At 35.3% G+C, this 27115-nt stretch overlaps 1 protein-coding gene across 10 annotated transcripts in view; it reads right to left on the bottom strand.

Moving 5' to 3' along the window:
- Positions 1–27115, bottom strand: part of MYO9A (myosin IXA) — a 217363-nt gene that overhangs the window by 88706 nt on the left and 101542 nt on the right. For 9 of the 10 annotated variants that reach the window (XM_074233060.1, XM_074233061.1, XM_074233067.1 and 6 more), the window contains 4 exons: positions 15845–15966; positions 11970–12111; positions 6384–6579; positions 1947–2066 (listed from right to left, as the gene is read on the bottom strand). In XM_074233060.1, coding sequence (XP_074089161.1) covers positions 1947–2066; positions 6384–6579; positions 11970–12111; positions 15845–15966 — 580 coding nt within the window. The remainder of the gene's footprint in view (positions 1–1946; positions 2067–6383; positions 6580–11969; positions 12112–15844; positions 15967–27115) is intronic. The other variant, XM_074233066.1, reaches the window with a different exon arrangement.

Genomic DNA, 27115 nt, shown 5'->3' with positions numbered 1-27115 from the left:
CTGGAGAAATAAAACAATAAAAAAGTAGTTCATATTAACAGTGAAAATAGAAATTATTTTTTAAAAAGACTGAAAAGATAGAAGGGAACAGAACAGAAAAGCATTCATGGAGAACTTATCATATATTTTTCAATGTATTAAGTACTAAGATTACAAATATAAAATAGTCCTTGTCCTAAAGGAAGGGGCGGGGGAGATAGGGTTCAGCATCAAGCTCTGGTCCAAAGCTTGGTGGGACCTAGGAAAAGAGGGTTGGAAAGGATTCATGAGGATACCAAAAGAATGGGAAGTTTTGGTTGTAGGAATGGAGAAGAGCTTAAGGTTTTGTTTCTGGATAGGTTGGTGGAGAATGAGGAATTTGGTTTCAGGCATCTACAGAATAGTTTCAGGTGATGGTGGTAGAAGGTTTCTCTTCTAGTGAGTGCAGGAGTAATCAGAAGCTTGTTTATTTTCCTTCCCCCACCCACTCTTACTAGATGAATCCATCATTCTTATAAGAGCAAGATAGGTCCTGCTGGGCTTAGAGCAGGTATAGATTACAATTTATTAAAATATTTATGGAAATAATTGGGAGCTTTCTAGAATTTCTAAAGATTCTATTTTCCTTATATAACAGTCATTACAGATAATTTGGAAAGTCTGTCATTAAGTAAAGACTTGACTAGAGTCCATGTGCTTAAGTATCATTGAGTTATTTTTTGAACAAAACTGTGCTTAATTCTGCAGAGTTCAGCTTTGCAAGTTTGTTAAGATCTAGATCAAAAAATAGCAGAAGGGGTGGCTAGGTGGAGCAGTGGATAGAGCACTGGCCCTGGAGTCAGGAGTACCCAAGTTCAAATCCGGCCTCAGACACTTAATAATTACCTAGCTGTGTGGCCTTGGACAAGCCACTTAACCTTCATATAGTGAAACAATACTTTGTAATTATACTTACCTTGATACAACTAATTTGTACAGTCAAATAAAAATATAAGAAATTTTTTAAATGTTTCTGAAGAGATTTCCTGTCCTCAACTATTTTCAGACACTGATATTGCAAAATTCTTTCATGTGAGGTTTAAAAAATGTATACAGTATTTAAAACATTGAATTTCATAATTAGGAAACTGATACTCTAATTACTTAAAAAATATTCATTAGATTGGGCAAATAATAGTATAATTTATCCACTATGTAGACAGTACCAACAGGGGTAGGTTCTTCATATCAAGCAATGCTTAGTACAACCTATTATTTTCAGGATGGTAGGAATTCAGCAAAGATAGATACAGATTAGGCAAAAGAATCTAATTTTCATTCAAAATGAGTTAATCAAGTAACAAAAGTAAAGCAATGGAAATGGACACCAAGGGCATTTCTCCACCCAGTTTGCAAATAAATGAGCATCTGATATTTAACAGAAATAGCTGAAGTAATTCTGATATTTTTCCTAGAAATGAAACATTAAAGTGACAGACATGTAATTAATTTCAGTAGGTTTCTAATTAGATTTCATCAAATTAATTTTTAGGTCAATCAAACTGTGATTGCATTTACTATAAAAATGCAAAATAACAATGCTGTTACTTTGAAATAGGCTTAATTTGGCAATGTAGTACAATAGGTCAGATAAAAGAATATGAACAATTTTCATTTCTTCTTTGCAGTAAAAACAAAAACAACCTAGCAATATAGAAAATATTACTGATTTTTAGACATTATTGGACTACTTAGGAGACTAACTGGAAATAGCTATTCAGGAATTAGAGAGGTAAATAGGAGAAACACAAAAGGATTTGAAAAATCTGTTCTACCTCCATGCTGGCAATTTCACTTTTTGTTATATTTTTAAAATACTGGAAGCCTATCTCAAGAACCTCTGACCTATCCTTGGGTAGAATGCTCCTGGTTTCCATTTCTTGATGTTTGCATGATGTCAGAGAAGAAAATGGAATTGGGAGCCTTACTGTACTTTGCCGCCTTGCATGTCTGAAGAATCTGTAAGCTCCTCTGATGGACTGGGTGTTGGAGAAAGTTAATACTATCCATATTTTTCAAATTCACAGATGGAACTGCATCATCATTCCCTTAGGAAGCAAAAGAAAAAAAAAACGGAAAGAGGCAACAAAAGAGTTAAGATCAATGCTGCCAACCATTTGAGGAGCATATGGATAGACCACTTGTTGGAGAAATTATGTAAAGAACAGAATTTCTATTTGCTTGCAGAAATTACAAAAATATATTCATAGATCAAAGGTCCTGTTTGGTTACCTCATTAGGACAGGTATTCCCTTCCTATTAAATGATGATATAATTAACAACTCTATAATCCCAAAATTAATTTGTAGCACTATATATCATTCTGTGTTACAAAAAATTAAATTGGAAAACAGAATGAAAAATGAACCCTGTTTTTATTAACCATTTGATATGTGTAAGTACATGGTTGGCAGCACTGAAAGAAATGCTAACTAGATCCCAAAGAGAAATATAACCTAATTTACCAAAAGTTATGTGGTTTATCCAAAAATCCAAAAGTTAATATAATAGATTTAAGTACCCCATGGTCAGTAAAGAAACAAAATAGGGGAAAAAAAGCATGTGTAATTGTTATATTTGAGATATATATTTATAGAGAGAATAAATATATATGTTTAGATCCAAAGTCTGAGCTACTAAAGCTATTAATTTATATCACTTTTATCAAAAAGTTGGGTAGAAAATAAAGTAAGATAGGAATGATGGCTGGAGGGAAGAGGCGATATTAAGGCCCACTAGGAAATAGAACACAGTTTGATACACCATACCCCAATTTGAACCATTCAAGAAGCATGCTAATCAAGCCAAGAAGAAGGAAGATAATTAAAAGAAGGAATTCTACCCAATGCAATTCAATAAACATGTATTATGCGCCTACTACATAAGAAGACAATTTTAGGGGCAGCTAGGTGGTGCAGTGGATAGAGCGCTGGCCCTGGAGTCAGGGGAACCTGAGATCAAATCCAGCCACATTTGAGACTTACTAGTTGTATGACCCTGGGCAAGTCATTTAGCCCTAATTGCCTAGACCAAAAAAAAAAAAAAAAACAAACCCACCACCAACAACAAAACAAAAAAAAGCCAAAACACTTCCACAAAAACAAACTTCAACAATTCAATATGGAGATATGGTCAGGGATAAGGAGGGTATTAAGAGATATATTCCAAGATATATTCCAAGAGAATAACTCTTGGAATTGGATATAAAAAAAAATTACACTAATTATATCTGTCTTTTTAACAGCTAAATTCCAAAACCCTTACAATGAAATATAAAGAAAAATATAATGAAAGCTAATTTTAAAAATCCTACATGCTTTGGTTTTGCCAAGAACTTAAATCAAGTACTTATAGGAAAAGTAGAAAATATAAGAGGTTCATCACTGCAATAGTGAATTTAAAAGGATTAAATTAACAACTTAATAATGACTTGTCAGTAGTTTAAAGCAGGTTTTCCAAGTAATGCAGAATGATTATTTTTACATCTCCAGAGATGCAGCATCAACCTTCTGGTTAGGGAAGAACTCTGTTCTAGGAAGAAAAGGACTAGGAAGCTGATAAACATGACCACATTGATGGCAGGAAAATACACTAAGAAATAAGGTACAAGACTTTAAGGGAGGGGTGGCGAGGTGGTACAGTGGATAGAGCACCGGCCCTGGAGTCAGGAGTACCTGGGTTCAAATCCGACCTCAGACACTTAATAATTACCTAGCTGTGTGGCCTTGGACAAGCCACTTAAACCCACTACATTGCAAAAAAAAAAAAAAAACTAAACTAAAAAAAAGACTTTAAGGGAGCTTGGAAGAATTTTCTTAAAGAGAGTTTTCATTCAGAGAAGCAGCTTCACACAGTTAAATCCCATCTCTTCTTATCCTCTTTGAGAAAACAATAGGAAATGCTGAAATTATGAAGTTTCCTTTACCAGGGTAAATCTGCCATAGCAGATTGCCAATGATATGTTAAGAAATTCCTGAACTGAAGTTGAATACAATTAAATGCATTGAAACCCCCAAGGAAAGCATGGCAGTGCTTTATGCAGCACATTTCCAGAGAAATAGATTGGAAGACAATACTTAAAGGGTTCTAGGCCTACCAGACACATCAAGCAGAGTATTACCAACACCTGTCAGGCTCAACAGTCTACATTTTGCAAATAATCAGGTTGCATTTATTTAAAAAATAAGATATTGGGCATTTAAAAAAAAAAATATATATATATATAATGAGTATAAATATATATATAAATGAGTATATATAAACATATATATGAGTATATATAAACATATATATATATATAAATGAGTATATATAAACATATATATATATATAAAATAATTGTGTTTAAATGCTGATATACTTCTAAGATTGCAAGTAGATTAATTGATTATTATTACCTGGAACCATTATTACTTTCTGTGTCCTTTGATAAACTTTAGTAGTAGTCATTTGTATATAAATTTAGCAAATGTACCTTATTTAATTCTTATTTTTTAGTGTTCCCTTAATATTTACAATTTTATTTTTACTTATTTATGGGAATGACGATTGGATATTTAAAAAAAAACCCTTCCATGTTATTCACCCCTATTTTGTAAATAAAATTTAAGGCTTTAGTGGGGTTGTGGGGATCATTGGACAGGGATCAGCACTAACATCCTTGGATAAAGAACACTATTCTACTTAGGATGAGTTAAGGATAAAATCTGGAAGTGTGGTTTCATTAGAGTAGGGAAATCCTAGATAAAGAAGCTTCTACCACTCAAGAAAATCACCCCTACTCTGTAGCTCACTATCTTAGCAAGTGGTCAACAGCTCTATCAGTTTAAGTGACCTTGCCTAGGAATTGCACAGCGAGCATGAGTCTGAGGCAGGAATTGAACACAGGCCTGATCTCTAGTTACCATGCTTTAATGTGCCTCTGTATAACTGCATCAAGTTAGCAGATTCATCCTTATCTTTTTTATCAAAATCACAAATCAACATTGTATCATTCCATTTTGATTTTAAGTTGCATCCCGGATTCCACAAGTACTTCTTATATTCAACCAAACAGTTCAGTCTCTTAAGCTGGTGTACAGATTCTCCACCTTGCTCTTCCCTCCCTGGAAATGATTTTGGAAAGCTTTCATTACCCTTTCTTCCATTCCCATCTTGTTGGCCCTTGGTCAGGGCCCTTGGATCCCATGCAGATCTCCATCCAGGCCTGTCCAATCCTTTGGCAACAAATGGTTTAATCTTATTCCTCAAATAAAATCTTTTGTTTCTTTCAGCAAAAGGCATGTTTAAAATGTCATCTACTTTAGACCATATATGAATGGGACACTACCCTTTTAAACTCTCACAGAGTTAACTACTATTTTTAAGAGGGTACTTTAACCCAAATTTAACTATGAATAGTAGAATTTTCTACAATGTAACAAAATATGAAAAATTTGTGAATCATTGGGAAATTTTCTTTTAAGAGGAGGGTTAGAGCAGAAGCATTGGTCCTGGCTCCTGGCCCAGAAAAACTTCTAGGAAGAGAAAGGAAAAACTTGAATCTTTTAATTTAATACTCTAATTATGAATATAAATAATCAATTATGATGTGTTACAAATATCTAAGAATTAGGTTTTTCACATTTTTCTTTCAGAAAAAAATGATTTTACATTTAGAAGGCTTAGTTTAACTGCCCAACAAATCAGATGGTAAGCTCAATTAAAGACTGAGGCAAACTGTAACAGATATTAGATCCCAGAGCTAGAGCAAACCTCAGAGGCTCTAAGTCCAATCCACTGCTTTTAAAGTTAAGAAAAATGAGGTTGAGGGAGCTAGTAAGACTTGTCCAAGGTCCCACAGCAAGAGGATATGAACCCAGGCTGCCTGAATCCAAAGTCAGTAAGCGCTCCCTTGTATTCTCTCCCACAGGAGGATTCCCACAAACAGCAAGTTCGACTAGATTCAAGACCTTAAGAGTCAGAGGCCTGCCAGCCAGTGTGCAGATGGGTCACTACTTTCATTTTATTACCACTGCAGGACCCCATGAGAACCACATTTCTGACTAACTTCAACAGTGAATTTATCAGTGACAATTTGTATATTAATGAATGGCTTGAAAGGATAGACACTTTGGAAAAAAGTAGGCAAAACATCCACCTTGTTCAATTGTTATTCAAAGACCATAATTTAATAGATTCCTTTATCACAAATGGTCAAAAAAATTTTCATTTTTCGCCTCAAAACCAGTTTTATCCACTATTCAAGGTTCCTGGGATTATTATAATAGTCAATAAATATTTAATAGAATGAACATCTTAACACAAATCTATAAAAATGAATATAGATTAAAAATGAAGCTAAGTAGGATACTAACATCACTTACCAATTTTCTTTTGAATACCTCTTTCGCGGGCCTCCCTGAATGCAATCAAGGCTCTGAAAAAAGCTCGAAGAATTGCCCAGCGAAAAACAGCCACTGGGTCAATCCCTATCAGTCCACAAATAAAGGCACTGTTGCTACTTCTTAGCAGAGCTACAATATCTGGACGCATGTGATCAGTATTTTTCTCTCGAAAATCCTAACGGGGAAAAAGAAGAGCTAATATAATATTTTGATGCCTATTAAAGCCTTTCTGATAAGTTAACCAATTTATCAATCAAGCAACAGACAATGATAAAGCACCTCATGTGAACCAGGCACTCTTCTAGGTACTGCACAAATAAGAACAAATGAAAACAATCCCTACATTCTATCATGGAATTCAGCATAATACAACAAAAATTCAAGGTTATTAAATGAGAGCGGCAGGGGGATCCTAGCCATCGGGGAGTCCCAAATATGCTTCAATATGTATCCAAGGCCATCATTTCTGCACTAGGACGTGGAAAGCATGTTTTATCATGAGTCCTTTGCAGCTCTGATGGCTGTGTTGTGAGTTTCTGAGTCTTTGAGAATTAACTGCCCTGACGGTATTATATAAAGTGATTGTATAAGGAGATTTCCTGGTTCTCCCTTCACTCCTTCATTTAAGGCTTCCTAGTTGTTCTCAAACTATCATTTGTATCATTTCTTATAAGACTAAAAATGTTTCATTATGTTCATATTCTATCAGCCATTCCTCGATTGAGAGATATCCCATCAGTTTCCAATTCTTTGTTATCAAAAAAGAGCTGCTATAAATATTTTTGATTGTATGGTATTTTTACTTCCTTTTTTCACATCTCACTATAGAAACTGATCTAGCAGCAGTATTTTAATACGTCACTGAGTATGTACAATTTAATACTTTTGGGGCAAAACGGCAACTTGCTTTCCATAATAGTTAATGGTTCTACCAACAGTATATTATTAAAGCAATTGTTTTTTCACAACTTCTCATTTTCTTTTTTTCTCAATTTTGCCAATCTGACGACTGTAAAAGAAAGAAGTGGATGCAATGTAGACAACTTTTTCAATGAGTTTGGTTTAGAAAGAGTAGAAATATGGTTGAAAGTTTAAGGGGATGATAAGGGTCTCTTGTTGGTTAACCGTTTACATGGTGAGTCATATTCAGTCCAGTTTTTCAGGACCTCATTTGGGATTTTCTAGGAAAAGATAGAGGAAGGAAATAGGCAAAACAGTGTCACACAGCTAGTAAATGTCTACAGTCATCACCCAGTTACTTTGGCAAGCAGCTAATGAAGGTGTTTTGTTTTTTATTTTAAAGGAAGAGAGAACTTTAAGAATAATTTTATTTAATTTTATTTTTACTTTGAATTTAAACAAACCAAAAACAATCATTTCCATATACATACACACATACATATATACATGTGATATGTGTATATATATATGTATATATAAATATGTTTATACAAGACCTTGTGAGTCTCCATTTTACAATGCTTTAGAATAAATATTTGTTGAATTTTACACTTTAGCTTCAAAATAGTCCTGTTTGTGGTTTGTTCTGAACTTAATTCTGTTCTCTTCCATATATTTAAAAATATTTTAATAATGAACCCTCTTTTGGGGGAACCAATACTGCCTGTCCTCTCTCCCTCCTAACTGTATCCCCCAGTTAAAAAATTAAAAACCCTAAAAAAATAAGGAAAAAAACCAGTAAGTTTGGTCAAGCAAAATGAATCCACATAGTGAAATTTGCTTGAGTCTATCACCTCTCTAGAAGGAGGTAGGTAAGATGCTCTATCATAGGTCAGAAAATACAGCTGCTCATAGCATTGAGGATAATACTTAAGTTACTCAAAGTAGGTTTTCTTAATAATGTTTCTATCCTTATAAAAATTCTTCTGGAGCTTCTAATTTAGCTCTGCATCAGTGATTCCTACCCAAGACTCTGCAATCATTTCTTACATGGATTATCATCATCACTGCATTTCTATAAAACAACCAAAGTGGTCATTCTACAGAAGAGAGAGCCCCTCCTTTGGATTTTAACTTTTTTGCTTTTTTTCTTACTTTCCTCTCCCTATCTTCCATTAAAATTGGAAAGTTTATTTTGCTTGCAATTATTCCTTCCCAAGCATTATCCTCCATATTAAATATCAAATTTTATTACTCTTATATCCTGAAAGTATGAGCAGAGAGAGAGAGAGAGAGAGAGAGAGAGAGAGAGAGAGTGTGTGTGTGTGTGTGTGTGTCTGTGTGTGCGCACGCGCGCATAACATGGGCATGGTCAACCTCCCCTCATTCAATTAGAGGAGGAGAATCATCAGATGCCTATTCCCCTTTTGAATATTCTCCTTAAACACTTCAATGTTCACAAATAGCCAAGTTTTACCCCCTTATTGATCCTTTCTGTACTGCTTTTTTCCTTTTCTCCTCCCATCTTCCTTCACAAATCTAGGTGGGGGCCTCATCAGAGAGCTGGTCAGAGCCTGAGATCCTTAGGAACCCTGGGTTTCTGGGATGAGCTGTGCTCCCAGAAGGTTACTGCTGCACCCAAAAGAACAACAGAATCCCCCCAAAGACTTTGCTCAGGGTTTACAGGCAGAGCTTCTGCAAGGAGTCCCCCTTGTCTAGAAATACAAAGTCTTAAGATAGGGGCTTTGTGGTGTCCCATTTCTCACTACCCTTGGATTGCAGTTCTGGGGTGGCAGACATAATTCACTAGAATTTCTCAAAGGATTTCTCCATTCCACTGGTCTTGAATTCCCAATTTGTGGCTGGACGAGGCTGTGGGGATCTGGGAAGCATGCTGCCCCTAGTCCTCTCTTTGCAAGTTAAGGAACAAGCATCCATTTAAGCACTCAATAAGTGCTGAGCCTGGAGCTCCAGCTGCTACACGCAAAAAGAAAAGAGTCTAATGGGTAGAGAGGAGCGAGAGAAGAACACCTGGAGCAGACATCTAGAAAGTTGGAAGCCCAGTCCAGAGGGGGAATCCAGGTTGCCTGGCTTAGGCTTCTCCCAAAAAGTGAGGAGCCAGGAGGACAGAGGAATGGTCCTGGGTGACAAGGGGGCAGGGAATGATGGAAGTGGCAGGGAGATGAGACCCCAACCAGATTTTCCCTGTACTAACCCAGAACTTCAAAAACAAAATGTAGTAGTACTATCAGCAGGCAGAAAAGATGCAGGACTCCCCTGAGGTCCTGAGGAGGTGCTAGGGAGAAATCAGAGCTGAAGAAGAGTGTGGAAAAGTCAGAAAGAGAGCTAGGAGCCAAATGAAGATGGCTGGATGAGGCCCCTCCCCAAAGGAAGCCCCCAGGTGAACTTCAGGAGGAGGAGGAAGCAAGCACCACAAAATCATCTTCCAGGGTAAGAAGATGACAGAGCTCCAGAAAGTGAAAGGCCCAGCCCAGAAGGGAATGGCTGAAGACAGGACTCAGAGGATCAATACAGAGGGGAATCCGAACAGGACTGAGAAGTCAGGAAGGGATCAAAGGAAAAGGGCACCTCTTCGTCAAAGACTGGAGAAAAGAAGTCAAAGTAGGAAATGATCTGAAGAGGTTTGATAAAAGAAAAATTGGAGAAGAGGGAACTCCATATTAATGTTCTTAATTTTTTCAGCAAATTAAAGGGTTCAGAAGTCATGGGGAGTGGGGGAAGAGTGTGGGATGTCTAAGGACAGTATAAAAGGTTCTGTAGAGAACAAAGTAATGGACAATCTTGCTTCAGTGAGCACCCAATTGAGGCTGGATAATCTAAATTTGTATTTTGCAGTCAGTTTGATTGTAAGATTTTCTCCATCTGTTTTCAGTAGCTTGTGACTATGAGCAGAGGAAAAGGGTGGGATTAATCTAGGGCTGAGATTTCGTAAAAGGAAACTGATGATAAGACAAGATGGAAAAGGATTCAAGAATAGAAGAGACAATAGGGTTGAAATGACTACTGGGTCGAAATTAGAGGAGGAAAATTAAACCAGCATAAGGATAATGGCCAGAGAAAGTACTAAGAGTGGAAGGAGGTCTTGATTCAGGACAAATAATAAATAGGTTTAGGAGAAAAGTAGAACATACTTGTTAGTAATGGTGAGATCTTATATTCTGATCTGTTACTTAGGAGGAATAGAGGGAAGAGATTTAAGGAGATCGAAGAATTGGGAAGTTGGGAGTTTGTGTGAAAGAATGTTAAATATTAAACAAGAATATTCAAATATCCTAGTAAAAATATTGAAAGGATATAAAATGTAATGCAGGTGTTGAACTCTTTGAAAAAAGGGGTCACTGTATTATAGACATCAAAATCTTGTTTGGAGAGAAAATTTTGATAGAGTGGACTTCAAAGGAGAAAAGGGAGAAGCTAGAAGGGACATCAGACATAAGGAATATCATGATTCTCTTTGAAGTATGCCAAGGGGTGGGAAGGAAAGTACTGAGGGGATCATCAATCTTTCTAGTTCTAGGCTGCCACTTGGTTGTCCATGTTGCCTAATCCATTAGACAGAGTTTCTTAAAGCAGAGACTGCCTTTTGTTTTTCTTTGTGTCACCAGCACTTAGGATAGTGCTGTGCACATTTATTCTTCTTACTACATGTGTATTGACTGTCTAGAGGTGACAGTGATGGAAAAGTCTGGCAAGACCTCCAGGCAGGTCCTAAAAGCCTGGTGACCAAGGAGAAGAGAAAACAAGAACAGTCTGAGGGCCACGCCATCTGAGCAGGGCAGAGGCCACAAGCTGGATGGTGTTATGGGAACAGTGAGGGTATTATGGAACACACACACGATTTATCTCATGGGGCTGTTTTGGTGCTGGAAAACTTAGAGCATTACAAAATCATGAATTATTATAATTAACACTGATCAGAAGGGGCTGTTCCAAGACATAGAGACCTGGCCCATTTTAAAGGTAGGAACAAGCTTGGAGATTTTTAACAATTTTAAAGTGGCTGACATTTCATTTTGTTTTCAAGGTGTGGAAATCAGTTTGCTCTTTTCCAAATGTTTTTAAAAGGGGAATTTGCCTCATAAAAGACCCACCCAGGAGAAGACAATATGTATGTATGTATGTTAAGAATGTGAATATATCATACTACGTTTTGTGCACCCGTAACCTTTCTCTTTTGAAAATGTGCTACAAGTAGTGGGGTCATTAAGTTCAAAATTAAAAAAAAAAACAAAACCATGAGGTTAATTAAAAAATTCTCTCTCTTCTGGTTTTTGTTTGTTTGTTTATTTTGGACCCAGCATGCTGGACTAGGTATGAGACTGCTCTCAAAGAACATAAGCCAGATTTCAGGGAAACCTGGCACTGGGACAAGCAGATGTGAGAAAATTATGGGAAAGGAAAGTCCTAGTATCTAAGGGGCTTTTGTGTTATACTCCCCTCTTACACATTCTTGAAAAGAGACACCAGATTGACAAAAACAGCTGTGCCTACATGAGCAAAAAGCTCCTGAAATCAAAGAGAATTAATGCAGAAATAAATTGAGTGATCAAATATCATCATATTGATTAAAATCATATTCTTTTGAAAATGTTTCTAAATTATGACTAAGGAATCAGGAGTATAAGCAGTGTACTGATTACTGACCTTGACACCATATTTCACTTTTCCAGCATAATGATTTATAATAAAGGCAGGCTCCATCACTGCTGGAAATTCAATGCAAGAGCTTCCTTCATGTTGGAACTTAAACTTGTCCAATAGTGTCTGATTTGTAGCTTGTGGAAAACTGAAAATAGAAGATTGAAAGCAGTTTTAATTCAGGATTTCAAAGTTTTAAATAATGACGATGCCTAACAAATTTAAGTTTTGTCCTTTAGCTTAGTTATTTTTCAGTTGTTGATGACTTCTTATGATCTCATTTGGAATTTTCTTGCAAAGACACTAGAGTGGTTTGCCAATTCTTTCTCCATCTTACTTTACAGATGTGGAACCTTAGGCAAGCAGGGTTAAGTTACTAGCTGTGTGACTTTGGGAAAGTTAACTCTGACTGCCCCACATCCAGGGGCCATCTATAGTCATCCTGATCCATTATCTGGCCACTGAACCCAGATGGCTCTGGAGGAGAAAGTGAGGCTGGTGACTTAGCACAGCACCCCCTCAAGTCCAGTTCATATACTTGTCATGGCATCACTTCCCAGATGTCACGGTCCTCTGAAAATGAAGGATGCCGGGGGTGGCTAGGTGGCGCAGTAGATAGAGCACCAGCCCTGGAGTCAGGAGTACCTGAGTTCAAATCTGGTCTCAGATACTTAATAATTACCTAGCCATGTGGCCTTGGGCAAGCCACTGAACCCCACTGCCTTGCAAAAAAAAGCAAAGCAAAGCAAAGCAAAGCAAAGAAAATGAAGGATACCAAAGGATCCTACAGTTAGTGTCTGAAGCTGAGTTTGAATTCAGGAAGGTGAGTCATCTTGACTCCAGTCCTGGGGCTCTACCTACTGCACTTGGCTGTCCCACAATTCTAAGGACTCAATATCTCACAAAGCATTATTATGATCATCATCATATTTGATCCTATTTAATCTGCACAACAATCCTTTTAAGGATATAGGCAAACGGTATAAGCCTGACCTTAAAAACATGGGAGGAAAAGGAGGTTAATGGAGATTGTGATTTACCCAGCATCACAATGGTACTAAGCAGGGATATTCAGGACTCAGTGCAGGTCTTTTGATTGAGTCCAAATACACTGTGACGCATTCACTATTAAAAAAAGCAAAAGCAACAAAGAACCAACCCAGATAAAAAGAGAAATAAGTCCTAGAGACCATAAAAAGCCGTCTGGGTCTCAGAGGAAGCCATGGCTTTGCTGTCCCATATTTAGAGTAACTGAGTGTATTCTAGACCTGACCCCAATCAGCTGTGGGAGCTTTAACCTCTGCATTTGTCTATAAGGGCTCATTCTGACTGTAATAACTTCATGGAGTTATTTAAGATGTAAAATGCTTTTAAAACCTGAAATTGCAATAGAAATGCCAACTATAATTATATAATAGTTCTCTAGGCAATTCTGTAACTAAAAAATGGAACTATACAACCTCCTTTCCATTCTTTCATGCCTAGGCAAAAAGCAATTTATACAACTTTAATTCTGACTATTTAATATTATACTTAGGCAGCTAGGTGACAGGGCCTGGAAACCGAAAGACCTAAAAAGCTTAGTAACTGTGCGACCCTGTGTTTGCCTTAGGCCAATGGAGAAGGAAACCAGTATCTCTGCCAGAAAACCTCATGGACAGCATTGGTGAGCTATGATCCTCTGGCTCATGAAGAGTTGGATATGACTTACAATAACAACAAATAATATATATACCTGGTTAAAATGCATATATGAATATAAGTTTATTTGAGCTTTCAAAAAAGAAATCTATTAAGTGTCTACTTATGTGTAAGACAAAGACTTAAGTACTATTGAGAGTTCAAGGTTACTCTGTTCTCAAGATTATGTTCTGGTTGGAATCATAAATAATTATGGGCTTATCCACACGTTCTGATATAAACATACCCCTCCCCACTGATTAATTAACATATGAATAGAACGTGGTGGCTTGTTAACAATATGATATGAAATTATGACAAGAAAATCAGCAGTTGTAGCACCTGGTGGTGATATTATCTCCTCAACATATAATCTAAAATTTTACCACTCAGTTGAATAAATGACGTTTGATCTGTCTTTTTTGTAAATGAATCTCAGACATACACAGAAAATAAAAATGAAACTGTATTTAAAATTCTTGAGGAGATACAGATATAGCTACAAATACAGAGTTGTCAGGAACAAAACAGAACTGAATTTACCTGGAACTGTGAATATGTTTTGACAAGAAAGAGCTTCAAATTATTCTCTAAAATTTTAAGCCATGATATTTAAGTAATCTAAAAAACTAATTTGCCACAAAATGAATAATGAAATATAAACTAAATGCTTACAGAGCAAAATACTTATTTCAAAAACAATGATTAAATTGCAAATAATCTCCAAAGTATTCCTAAATATGATTGAAAAGTAGCACATCTGGTTCTTTTTCCAATAATCTCCTTTCTGTCATATTGTCCATTTGACAAAAGGAGGAGATAAATTTTAAAAAGTGTCAGGAAGGTCTCTACAAAATATAAATATATAGGTGATCTTAAATTCACAAAATATTCTCATAGGGTGAACGAAGTGACAACTGTGAGTAAGTTTAAAATATTAGTTAACTGTTTTTTAAAAAATCTATTCCTGGGGCAGCTAGGTGGCGCAGTGGATAGAGCACCGGCCCTGGAGTCAGGAGGACCTGAGTTCAAATCCGTCCTCAGACACTTAATAATTACCTAGCTGTGTGGTCTTGGGCAAACCACTTAACCCCACTGCCTTGCAAAAAAAAAAAATCTATTCCTAAATCTGGTTCCAGAGGATTATAGGATTCCAGAGTTAGAGAGGGCCTAAAGGTTATTTTAAATCACATCATTGTTTTATTTTGTTTTGTTTTGTTTTTTGCAAGGCAAAGGGGGTTAAGTGACTTGCCCAAGGCCACACAGCTAGGTAATTATTAAGTGTCTGAGACTGGATTTGAACTCAGGTACTCCTGACTCCAGGGCCGGTGCTCTATCCACTGCGCCACCTAGCTGCCCCCTAAATCACATCATTGTTTTACAAATAAGATAAAGTTGAGAGTGGATAATCTGTACAAGTTAATTTAAATTGCTAGCCTTCTGAAAGCAAGTACATCTTCACCTCTGTAACCTGAAAATATTAAGATGAGCAGTTACTAGAAGGCAAATTTTTCAAAGGCACATGATGCGAAATTAGTGTTGAAACTGGAGAAAGCCTGAAGCTTATAAATTCTAGTCTTATTTTTTTTTGAATTTGAAGTTTAAACTTGTCAAAACATTCTCAAAGAACCAGAGTTCTTTTCATTGGACTATAATGACTAGGTATAGACATATCAACATCATTTAAACTACTTCTTAAATGCTGTAGATTACTTAAATATCATGGCTTAAGATTTTAGAGAATAATTTGAAGTTCTTTCTTGTCAAAACATTCTCAAAGAACCAGAGCTCTTTTCATTAGACTATAATGACTAGGTATAGCCATATCAACATTATTTAAACTACTTCTTACATGCTATAAAAATGCTCAGGTCGTCACAAATGTATTCTAAGAACACAATAACTTACAAGACTAGAGGAGTGAGTACCCAAGGGACATCAAACATAGGCCAGTCAAAAAAAGTGAATTCAGATTTACAAAATTTAAGATTCTGTTAAGGAAAAAGAGAAGCTAAGAACTTCATACTTTTAATCTGAAATACCATAGAACTCAATGATCTAGTCCCAAGGAGTCTATCTCATTTTCTTAATTTCAGAATAGAAAGTGCATGTCAATAGCAGCCTACTTACAGTATGTGCAGGTTTGGGAGTTAGTAAGAACCAGGTGGTCAACTAAGCATTTCAACCTCTATCACACTCACTTGCTTTCCTCATCAAGAAGGTAGAATAGGCCTTTTGGTTTCTTGCTAATGAGATTTATGCAGTCACTGTTATCAATATAGTCAATGTTGCTCCAGCTGATGCCTTCACTTCTATATTCTTCCTAGAAAAGCAAAATGATAAGAAAAAAATTTAAATGCATTGGACAAGATGAAGCTATTATTTAGGAAGAATTCGGCATGTTAGGAAATCTTTAGCAAGTCCATGTGCAAATCTAGATATGAGAAATTGTTTAACTGAGCAGGACCTGTCATGTCAAATATAAATCTACTTAACTATCCTACCAAAACTTATAGTTGAAAGAATTTAAGGAAGAATTCTACCTAAGCTACAGTTGAGATAAGTTTTTTCCTTTAGCTTTTATACACATGAAAAGTCTCAGTGTAAAGTGCATGCTTAAGAAAGAAACCAAATCTCTGTTTCTAAGATCAAGGTATTGTTTTGTGTTCATAAAAATTGTCAATTTACCAATACAGTAACTATGATCACTAATGATATAGAGGATGCAAGAAAGGTAAATAATTCAAATCAGTGTTAACGTCAAAATAACAGTTTAAGAGATTTCAAGAAAAAAACAAAAGGATTCAAATTGTAGAGCAGAAGATAGGAATGGTATTAAGGTTGAAGGGAATTTCCTGATTGGTTGAATCCCAACAACAAAATCTCAATAAGCTAGGCCATGCTTTTTTTGAATATTGAAAATCTGAAAGCAAGTTTACATCTTCCCCTCTGTACCCTGAAGACATAGATGAGAAGTCACTGGAAGGCAAATTTTTAAAAGGCACATAATGTGAAATTAATGTTTAAACTGGAGAAAGCCTGAAACTTATAAATTCTAGTCTTCATTTTTTTTTTCAGTAACAAGCTTTTTTCCCTTGCTGCTCATATACTGGACATCTTCCTTTTTCTCCACTTTCTTAGATAATGTCTCCCATGTACTTTTCTATACTGAACTGCCTGTCCCCTAGGAACAACAGGAAATCTCTAGCTGATGATACCAAACCCCAATTTTCCTCAAACTTGCTATCCCTTATACTTACCCTAGGATTTGTTTATAAATACAATTTTTCTCAAAGCCCTTTTCTCCTTGTCTAGATTCCACTATGCCCTTTAGCAGTTGATGTTAACAGTCAATTTGCTGTTCATTTGTTTAAGTTGTGTTTTTGTGATTTCATTTGGGGTTTTCTTAGCAAAGATATACTGGAGTGCTTTGCCACTTCCTTCTCCAGTTCATTGAGAGATGAGGAAACAAACAGGGTTAAGTGATTTGCCCAGGGTCACCCAGCTAATAAATGTCTGAGGCCAGATTTGAACTTAGGGAGATGAGTCTTCCTAACTCTAGTGGTGAGGCAAGCCATCCAATGCATCATCTAGTTACCCAAAAATGATTGTGTAATAATTGGCTTCAATTTTCCCATTTTCTAAATATGTTTGTAGTAATATAAACTCCCCCCCCAGACTGATGTAAGCAGCATCCTGATAATTGTGGCATACTGTTTCATCATTATTTTCTTTCATAAAGCTATTGTTTTAATGATTTGATCTTTGAACCCCTCACTGTTTGAATTTCATTGTTAATTTCCATTTTGGTTCTGTGTCTTTTTTATGAAATGACTATTTTTATTGTATTATGGTTTTTAAAGATGTATTTACTATTTCTGCTTTTTTTTTTACATTTGTTTTCAGTTTCTTTGTGACCTACTAGTCAATTTTTGGAAAATTTCCACATGGTGCTGAAAAATAGATTTTATTCTTTTGAAATTTCCTTTAGAATATACCTCAAGGGGCGGCTAGGTGGCGCAGTGGATAAAGCACCGGCCCTGGAGTCAGGAGTACCTGGGTTCAAATCCGTTCTCAGACACTTAATAATCACCTAGCTGTGTGGCCTTGGACAAGCCACTTAACCCCATTGCCTTGCAAAAAAAACCCTAAAAAAAAGAATATACCTCAAGCCATTTAGCAATTTTTTCTTTTGTTCTGTTAGACTTATCTAAAACTGAAAGAATGACATTGTGATCTACTGCCACTTTGATGTTACTATCTATGTCTTCTCATAGTTTCCTTCCTGGATTTAGAGACCAAGTGAATTTGGGGGGTGGGGGGTGGTTGTTGGTGATGATAACAATAAGTGAAACTGGTTGGCTATCTATGGTTCCTTTCAGTATAATATAGTTTCCTTGTCAATTTTTTTTTTAATTTTGAAATCTTGCTTTTGCTTTGTCAGAAAGCAGGATTACAACTCATGCTCTTCTGGATCCACTTGAAGCATTAGCAGATTTTTTGGATGCTCTTTTTTTATTAATATCTTTATTAAATGTGTTCCTTTGAAGAAAGAGATTACAGAGCTTTGTTTCTTATTCAATCTTTACTCTTTTTCATTTTATTGAATTGTTTGATCCAGTCATACTTAAATTTATGAAAGTTAAGATGCTATAGACTGTTGTTCCAGACAAACATGAAAAACACATCACTGCACTCTGCTTTGTTGCCTTGGCTTAGGACCATAATGACTTTGGCAAATTCCAAATTCCAAGTAGAGCCAGAACCACATTTTTGTAATCAAAGTCATAAATGGTAATCATTTATCTTTCTAATGAAGACTATTTAACTGCACTATAGTGTCCAAGGCAGTTACTTCCCCAATAAAAAAACATTTGTTTTTATTTTCTTTTTTTGAAGAAAGTAGCTTAAGTAAATCAAGACACCTTTCCCAGATAAACAACACTAAGTAAATGGGTTCCTGTTAAATAGTATTGCTGGGATGGAGTGCTGAGACATCTTTTCATTATTTTTTAAATTTAATTTTTGCTAAGTTAAATCATTTGTAAATGACCTAAGACTATTAAAATTTAGCAAAGGAACAAAAGGAGATGGAAGAAAAAATAAAGGTACCTTTATCACTTCCATTTTTTTAATGGCACAAAGCACCAGACCTACTAAATTTTAAAAATTTTACCTGGGCTCAGTTCTACAAGCCTGAATATACTGTTGCTGAAAAGCACTGCTATATAATTAATAGAAATCCTTAAAGGAAAAAAAAAGTCTTTTTTTTCCCCTTTATGACTAGGTAAAGCTTAGTACTATTTAGCCATATTCTACAATCATGCAATGTAAGGCATGGTTCCTTTAGTCAACAAGCCTTTTTTAAGTCACATACTATGCCAGGCACAGGGGAACATTAGCCAACAAGCCTTTTTTAAGTCAGATACTATGCCAGGCACAGGGGAACAAAGAGGTGAGGCAATCCCTGTCCTCAAGGAACTTAACATCTTATGGAGGAGACAATATGCAATGTTATATAAACATATTTTTGCAAATCAATATAAGCAAACTACATACAGGAAAAACAGGAAACAAATGAGGAAAGAACTGGTAGGTTCATGTAGAAAGCAGGATTTTATTACAGAACTTAAAGCTAGAAACGGTTATAATCTACTTGCTAATATCGTCTTTAAAATTTCTGTATTAATATTAAATGTTTAATAGTTTTCTTTATGTTGTCTCTCCTGGGTATAGCTAATATGATAAAAAAAATGAGCTGTTGGCGAGGATATGGAAAAATTGAGAAATGGACTGTTGGTGGAATTGTGAACTGATTCATTTTCTCTTAAAGATTTTATTTATTTTGAGTTTTACAATTTTTCCCCTAATCTTGCTTCCCACCCACACACAGAAGGTAGTCTGTTAGATTTTACATTGTTTCCATGGTATACACTGATCCAAATCTAATGTGATGAGAGAAAAATCATATCTTTAAGGAAGAAACAAAGTATGAGAGACAGCAAGATCAGACAATAAGATGAACTGATTCATTTTTCAAGAGCAACTGGAATTATGCCCAAGAGACTATAAAGATGTACACACCTACTGACCCAGCATCAGCTACTAGGTAAGTATCCCAGAGAGATCAAAGAAAAAGAAAAAGGACTTCAATGAAGCAGAACTAGAGATGGGAAGTGGAGTGAACAGATTAGAGAACTATTTTAGTTTTCAATTGGTTGTGTATCCCACTGTCTAGCTCTTAAACCTACAAACTCCAAGCTTCCTTTTGGGTATTACCAACTTGCATTAGATTGCAGGCTCCTTTGGGGGCAGAGTCTTTTTCCTCCTTATGTGTATCATCCCCAGTGCTTATTAGCCTAATGCCTAATACATAACATAGTAGATGCTTAAATACATATTTATTGAATAACTATTTTATTCATTTTTTAAAAACAAATGTTTATCATGTAATTTTGTTTTTAATTTGACTTTTTAATTCTGTGAATTTCTACTTTTTAAAATTGGAGATGCTATTCTTCAAATTTTTTTAATTGGATGCTTAATTTATTTTTCATTTTTCTAATAATTTTTTTGAAAACTGCATTATTTTCATTTTATATTTTAATATAGTTTCATCATTTCTTTGATTTTTTTGGTTGTTCCTATGATTTTCATCATCAGTTCATTGTAATTGATATTTAAACATAATTCAACCTTTACTGAATGTGATGTTTATTATATACTATCATTAGTAAAAGATGCACTTAGTATTTCTGCTATATACAAGTGAGAATATATAAATTACTTACCATTACCATTTACTAATTAACAGATCTATCATGGCTAATTTTTCTCCAGTTTTATTCAAGTCCTGAAATTCTTATTTATCTCTTGGCTAGATTTGTCTTATTTTAAAAAAGGCACATTAAGGTCTTACACCATTTTCACTATCTGTTTTTTACTTCAATTCAATTTTATCTTTAAGTTAAATTTAGATGCTGTGTTACTAGGTGCACATATATTAAGTATTGATATTTTTCCATTATCCATAGTGTTTTTGAGCAAAATTTAATTTCCTTATCTCTTTTGATCTTTTTCATAGTATAATTTTAACTGAAATCATGATTACCTCTGTTCTTTTAAATTCAGTGGAAAAATTGCTTTGGTCTCTAATTTTAACCCATGAAACTTTGTTTTTCAATCATATTTGCACACAACATATTGTTGCTTTTTGTTTTCTAATCTATTCACCTATATTCTAGCTTTATTAGTGAGGTTTCATTCAATTCACATGTACATTTATAATTATTTATTAAGTCCATCTCTATCCCTTCATATCTGTTTCCTTCTATTTTCTTTTTCAGTATAATATTGGAATGTGAGAGTGTGGTGTGTGTGTGTGTAATTCTATTCAATCTTACTTTAACCAATTATGATTAAAATATGGTTTATGGGATGCCCATTTTCCCTACTCCTTCCTTTATGGTTATATACCCTTCAACTTATATTACTATAAAATGGCAATTTTCTTCTCTTGACACCAGTGTAGTCCATCCATATATTTTTGTCTTCTCCAAACATTATTAAAATGGAACTAACCCTGCACTGATCCTTTATCATTTTAACTTTTCTTTAACTTTTAAAAATATTAGGGTTCTTAGAAGACTTTTGCATCACATCTCCCTAATCAAAAATTTGTCTCAGATTCCATCAATTATAAAAATATGGGAATCTTTCTAAATTTCTCTAAACAATTGCATTTCAATTCCCAAACGTCCATTCTTCTTTTTTTTAATCAAAATACTTGGAAATATTATATTTCATAAAAGATTCATTTTTTCATTGGAAGATTATAGTTTTGCTAAACAAGATATTATTACTTGATAGGCATTTAATGAATATTTATTGATTGATTGCTTGTAAATTTTTAACTCTTGCCTTTTCAAATATATTCCAAATACATTACCCTCTACTTTACATTGGCAGTTGTTAAGACTTATCTAACTGTTACTGTGGCTCCTTGGTATCTGATTTTTTTTTTGACAGTCTGGAGCATTATTTCTTCAACATGTAATCTTTATATTTTGACTTTGATGTTCCCGAGCATTTTCATTGCTAGATGTGATTGAGACACGGCAGTTTTACTTTGCCTTCTGGTTCTATGAGGCCATTTTCTAAGAGATCTGGAAAATTTCCATTCATAATTTTCTAAAATATGGTATGCAGATTTTTTTCCTGATTATTTCCTAGTAATTCTTAGATTTTATTCCCTTGATTTGTTTCCAAAGTCAGTTGCTCATATTTAATTTCTTAAGAGTTTTCTCCTTAAAATTTTTTTGAATTTGTTTTGATATTCCTTTTTGAATTGAGTCTTTGTTTTTTATCTGGTCCACTCTAAATTTTAGTATATTCATTTCTTGAATGAGGTTTTCTATGGTCTATTCTATGTTATCATGGTTCATTCATTCTTATTTTTTCTGATGCTTTTATCTGAGGCTGCTTTGGGACTCCTCCTCAGCTTCCTAGATGCCAAGGTAGACCTACCCACACTGCATCAAGAGTGCCATTGCTACCTAGCTAAGGTTAGAGCTAAGCAGTATCTACCCAAAGAACCCCAAAGTAATTCCTCTCTAGTTATGGACTTAAGGGAAGGTTGGCATCACTGGACTTAGACACTGGAGAACTCAAAGGGTCCAGGGGAAGATACATGTAATGTATATATTGCACTTGGCTCACCTTCCACCTGCCTCTGCAATGTGTCTATTCCAGGATCTCTCGAGGACCCTAAGGGGTTTTTCTCTTAAGTTCTTGAGTTGGACAGTGGAATCTACAGGTGATTCTTCCTATGATCAGTAGATTTCAATAGAAATTGGTAGATCTCTCTCTCTCTCTCTCTCTCTCTCTCTCTTTGGTTTTTGTTTTTGCAAGGCAAAAGTGACTTACCCAAGGCCCCACAGATAGGTAATTATTAAGTGTCTGGGGCCAAATCTGAACTCAGGCCCTCATGATTCCAGGGCCAGTGCTCTATCCACTGTACCAAATAGCTGCCCCTAGAGTGAGTATTTCTAGGGCACTATGGAGCATAGAAAAGGAATTAGGGAGATTCTGCTTCTTAGCATACCACCACTTTTCTATAACCCTTATAATCTGCAAATCTTAAATTATAAAAATGGCAGGTGATGATATAATTGATGTAACAGATATGGTATCTACAGAAAGTTGGGAAAAAGCAAAATCTTATCAGAAAATACTAGTCTAGCATATCCAGAATACTTAAGTGATTCTATGAAAAGTCAACAAGATAGCAGTTTGTTTTTTTCTCCTAATTGCTAGTTATTTATGGAAATGGTTAACAACAGCAATGATGGTGATTCAAAAAATGAAGCTTTAAAAAATGAATTTAAGAAGGGACTATAGAGATATTCTAGCATTTTGTAACAATCCAAGAAAATAATATCACAACCAACATTATGGAGATAAAATTGTTGGTTTTGTCTTATGGATTGATTATTCAAAATGGGGCCATCATTGAGATTCAAGAGCCACCAGACATAACAGTAAGATAACAAATTTCTGGTGGGTAAGAGTGGGATTCCTTTTACATATGTGGTGGATCAGATCCCTTCCTATTCTCAAATTCTTTGAATTATAAGGAACCAGGACTTATTGATCAATGCAGATTACAGAAGTGAACAACAGAATGCACAACAGATATGCACAACATATCACCTCAGGCTGCAAAAATGTTAACACCTACTCTACCACAAAAGTCCAAGGCTTACTAATTTTAATAAATTAACAAATGATAAATGCCTCTACCTATAAAGGTCTCAAAATATCCTTAACAATTCAACCAATAAGTGACATGTACATCATAGACAATATTCTTGACATAAAATCTTTTAATTTTTAATTTATTTAATTATAATGAAGCATTTGGGTTTTTTTCTTCACTAGAAAAAAAACAACAAAACCTTCCTAACAAATAAATATAGTCAAGCAAAATAAATTCCCATATTGGTCATGAGCAAAACTGGGTGTCATATTCTGGTCAATCAGACTGAAGTCTTGCAAATATTTTTCTTTTTTACAGTGCTGTTATTACATAATTTATTATTCTGTTTCTCCTCACCTTACTCTGAACCAATTCATCTAAGTTCTCTCAGGATTCTCTGAAACCATTTCTGTTACAATTTTTCTATGATGACACTAATCCATTACATTTATAAAGGAGTGTGGTAGTGGGGGATTGTTTGGTCTTGTCTATAAAGATTAAGATTATGCATTTCCCACATGTGATCCTTAAAAATTTAATAATGTAAGCTCTAAACTAGACTGAATAAACATCTTTCAAAATACAGAGGCCTGTCAGAGCTTTATAGAAACAAGATGAAGCACCTATCATCCCTGTCATCTTGTTTGTAGCAAGAACTGACATGAAGACACTTTTCAGTGAAACTACAGAAAACGATTTACATTCAAAATGCTTTTATCCAATAACTAAATGCAATCATTTTTCAACCTACACAATAGTGTGAAGAATTTTAATCAAAAAATCATAAAAAGATTTGTACTGGGAATATTTTTATATAAACTCCATTGAACTAGGATGAAAGCAATGAAGTAAAGAATAATAATAAAATGTTACTAAAAAAGTCTTAAAAAGTGAAGAAATCAGAGGAAAGAAATCCTGAAGGTGGATGTCCAGCCTAGTTAGCTACATGATCCCTACCCACAATGAAAATGCAAGTTGGATCATAGGAGAAAGAGATCTTTTGAGCACCATTAATAGAAAGAATGACAGAATAGGTCAATCTAAGTAGGTGGCTAAGAACTGAGCTCTTCTACAGCACGGGGTCAGACAGTGCCTAGGGAGCCAACATCCAATAGAGCTGGGCAGCCTGGACTTCAGAGGTAACAGGAGCCGGTGTCAGACTATGCTTGGAAAGTCCAACAAAACAAATGGCCAGGGCCCAGGAAGCTTTCTACTGCTATAATCACCAACATTTGATTGGAGCCTCTTGGTCTGAGCAAAGGAAAGGGAAAGCTCTAAACTACATCGACCTTGAAGAGACATGAGGGAGGAGCAAAAGACCTGAACCAAGACAAACCAATAGAGTCTCAGTCGAAACTCCAGAATTCCTGCAGAGAGCAGGACCTAGACCAGGACCCACTGGAGTCTGACCAGAGCATCCAAGAGTAGAGAAGAAAATAAATCTCACCCAAAATAAAATCCTAATGCAGAAACCAAGGCTGGAGATAGGAGAATAAAGAAGAAAACACTCAACACAATGAAATACCTTGGACTGAGAGAAGCGCAATAGGAAAATTCAGAGGAAAAGAATAACTTTATAACAAGTTCCAGCAGAGCCTCGGTGAAAAGAAATGATCTAGCCACAAGGACTTATAAGAGTACCTGGAAGAAATGAAACAAGAGATAGAAAATGCAATATTAAAAAAAATGACAGCTAGAATAAGGAGGAACAAAGTGAATTAATAGTTTAGAATAAACAGTAGTAAAATCTAACCCAAGAACTCCTTGGAAATTAGAATGAACCAAAAAAGCAATGATTCCCCAAGACAAGAAAAATTGAAATCAAAAGATAATAACTACTCTAAAAAACAACTGACCTGGAAAACAGGTCAAGGAAAGTTGATCTAAGAGTCACTATACAACTTGAAAATCATGAAAATTCCTTACCCTTTACAAAAACCAACAATATAGCATATTTTAAGATATTATAAATTTAAAATATCCAGATCTAGTAGAATCAAAGGGCAAAGTTTAAAATACAAAGGATCCTCTTGAAACTTCCTAAAGGAAACTTCAAATGAAAATTTCCCATCAAGCCATAACCAAAATCCTGAGTTTGCTGGTCAAAGAAAAAAATACCACAAGCAACCAAAATGAAAGAGTTCAAACTATCAAGAAACAATGGAGGATCACACAAAGATTTGACACGTTGGCTGCTGCTGCAATAAGAGGAGGACTTGGAATGACTTGGAATATAATATTCCAAAAAGAATAAGAAAAAGATTGACCAAAAAAAAAACTCAAAAAAATCTATGATAGAATGGAGAAAATGAATTTAAAGGAAAAAAGAAAATCTCAAAAAATTTCTGATAAAGGCCAGAATTAAGAAAGTGTTCTGAAATGCAAATACATGACAGAAGATGCCAATATAACAGACTAACAGGAAACAATATGGTTCAGCTTCTATCCACAAAATTCACCCCCCAGATCTAGGAAATGCATCAGATTGAATTCTAATGAGAAATAAGAAAATCTCCAAGCAGCCTTTGTCTGGTCCAGGTAAGCACAGGGAGATAGACAGACTAGAGGCTGGATGGGAAAGGAGGACATCACCCTAAGCATCCCCAGAAGAGCCAGACTCCAGGGACTGGGAGTATGCGGACTGGAGCACTGGTCTCTGTTTTTCAGTTCTGGGGTAGAGGGCCAGGGCAAACTGCCCACAATGACGCAATCCCCAGACAAGGAAGTTCAGAGCCCTCAGCAATGGTGGTTTGGCTCAGGTTCCAGGAGCCCCAGCATCTTTACTTAGCTTGGGGAGAAGTAATCCTACCCCAAAGCCAAGTTAGTTTTGTCACTGAATCAACAGAATTTTCAAGCTGAATGATAGGGACCAAAGTATTGAGGCCAGTATGAAAAAAGTTTTACCTGATTATAAACACTTGGTAAAAGAATTATTTTTTTTCTATTTCTTCTCTAATGGAAGTGAAAAGGAGTAGGAGGGGAAAGAAAACAGATTACTGTTCACTTAAAAATATTAAGAGTTTAAAAAAAGATTGATGAAAGAATTAGGCATAAGAAAAACTTCAATGATAAAAGATGAAAGATAGAAATATGCTCAAAATAAAAAGTAGAGAAATGTAAATAAAAATAACTAAGAGGTTCTACCTGATCCTAAGATTAACAAAGACAATACAAGAGGAAAACAACAATTGTTGGAAGGGTATGAGAACAGGCACAGTGATACATTGTTGGTTTGTGAATTGGTTGAATATACTAGAAAACTATTTGGGGTATACTCAAAAAGTCACTGAAATTAGAAATCCTGTGACACAGTAAGATGACTATTAGGCATAAATTCCAAGGAGACCCAAGACCTAGAAAGGAGTCACATACACAATATTATATATATTGAAATATATAGGGTGGCTAGGTGGCGGAGTGGATTAAGCACCGGCCTTGGAGTCAGGAGTACCTGGGTTCAAATCCGGTCTCAGACACTTAATAATTACCTAGCTGTGTGGCCTTGGGCAAGCCACTTAACCCCATTTGCCTTGCAAAAAAAAGCCTAAAAAAAACCCCTAAAAAAAAGAAATATATAATACATGTCATATTGTACTATACAGTATAATACAGTACACACATACAGACTGAACTATATATTCTGATAAAAGCTGAGAACAATACCGATTTCAAAGGACTGATAACGAAGTATACTGCCCACCTCTTGACAGAGGGT

The sequence above is a fragment of the Macrotis lagotis genome, chromosome 4, assembly GCF_037893015.1.
Source record: "Macrotis lagotis isolate mMagLag1 chromosome 4, bilby.v1.9.chrom.fasta, whole genome shotgun sequence".
Classification (NCBI taxonomy): domain Eukaryota; kingdom Metazoa; phylum Chordata; class Mammalia; order Peramelemorphia; family Peramelidae; genus Macrotis; species Macrotis lagotis.
This window is presented reverse-complemented; position numbering and strand designations above follow the sequence as displayed.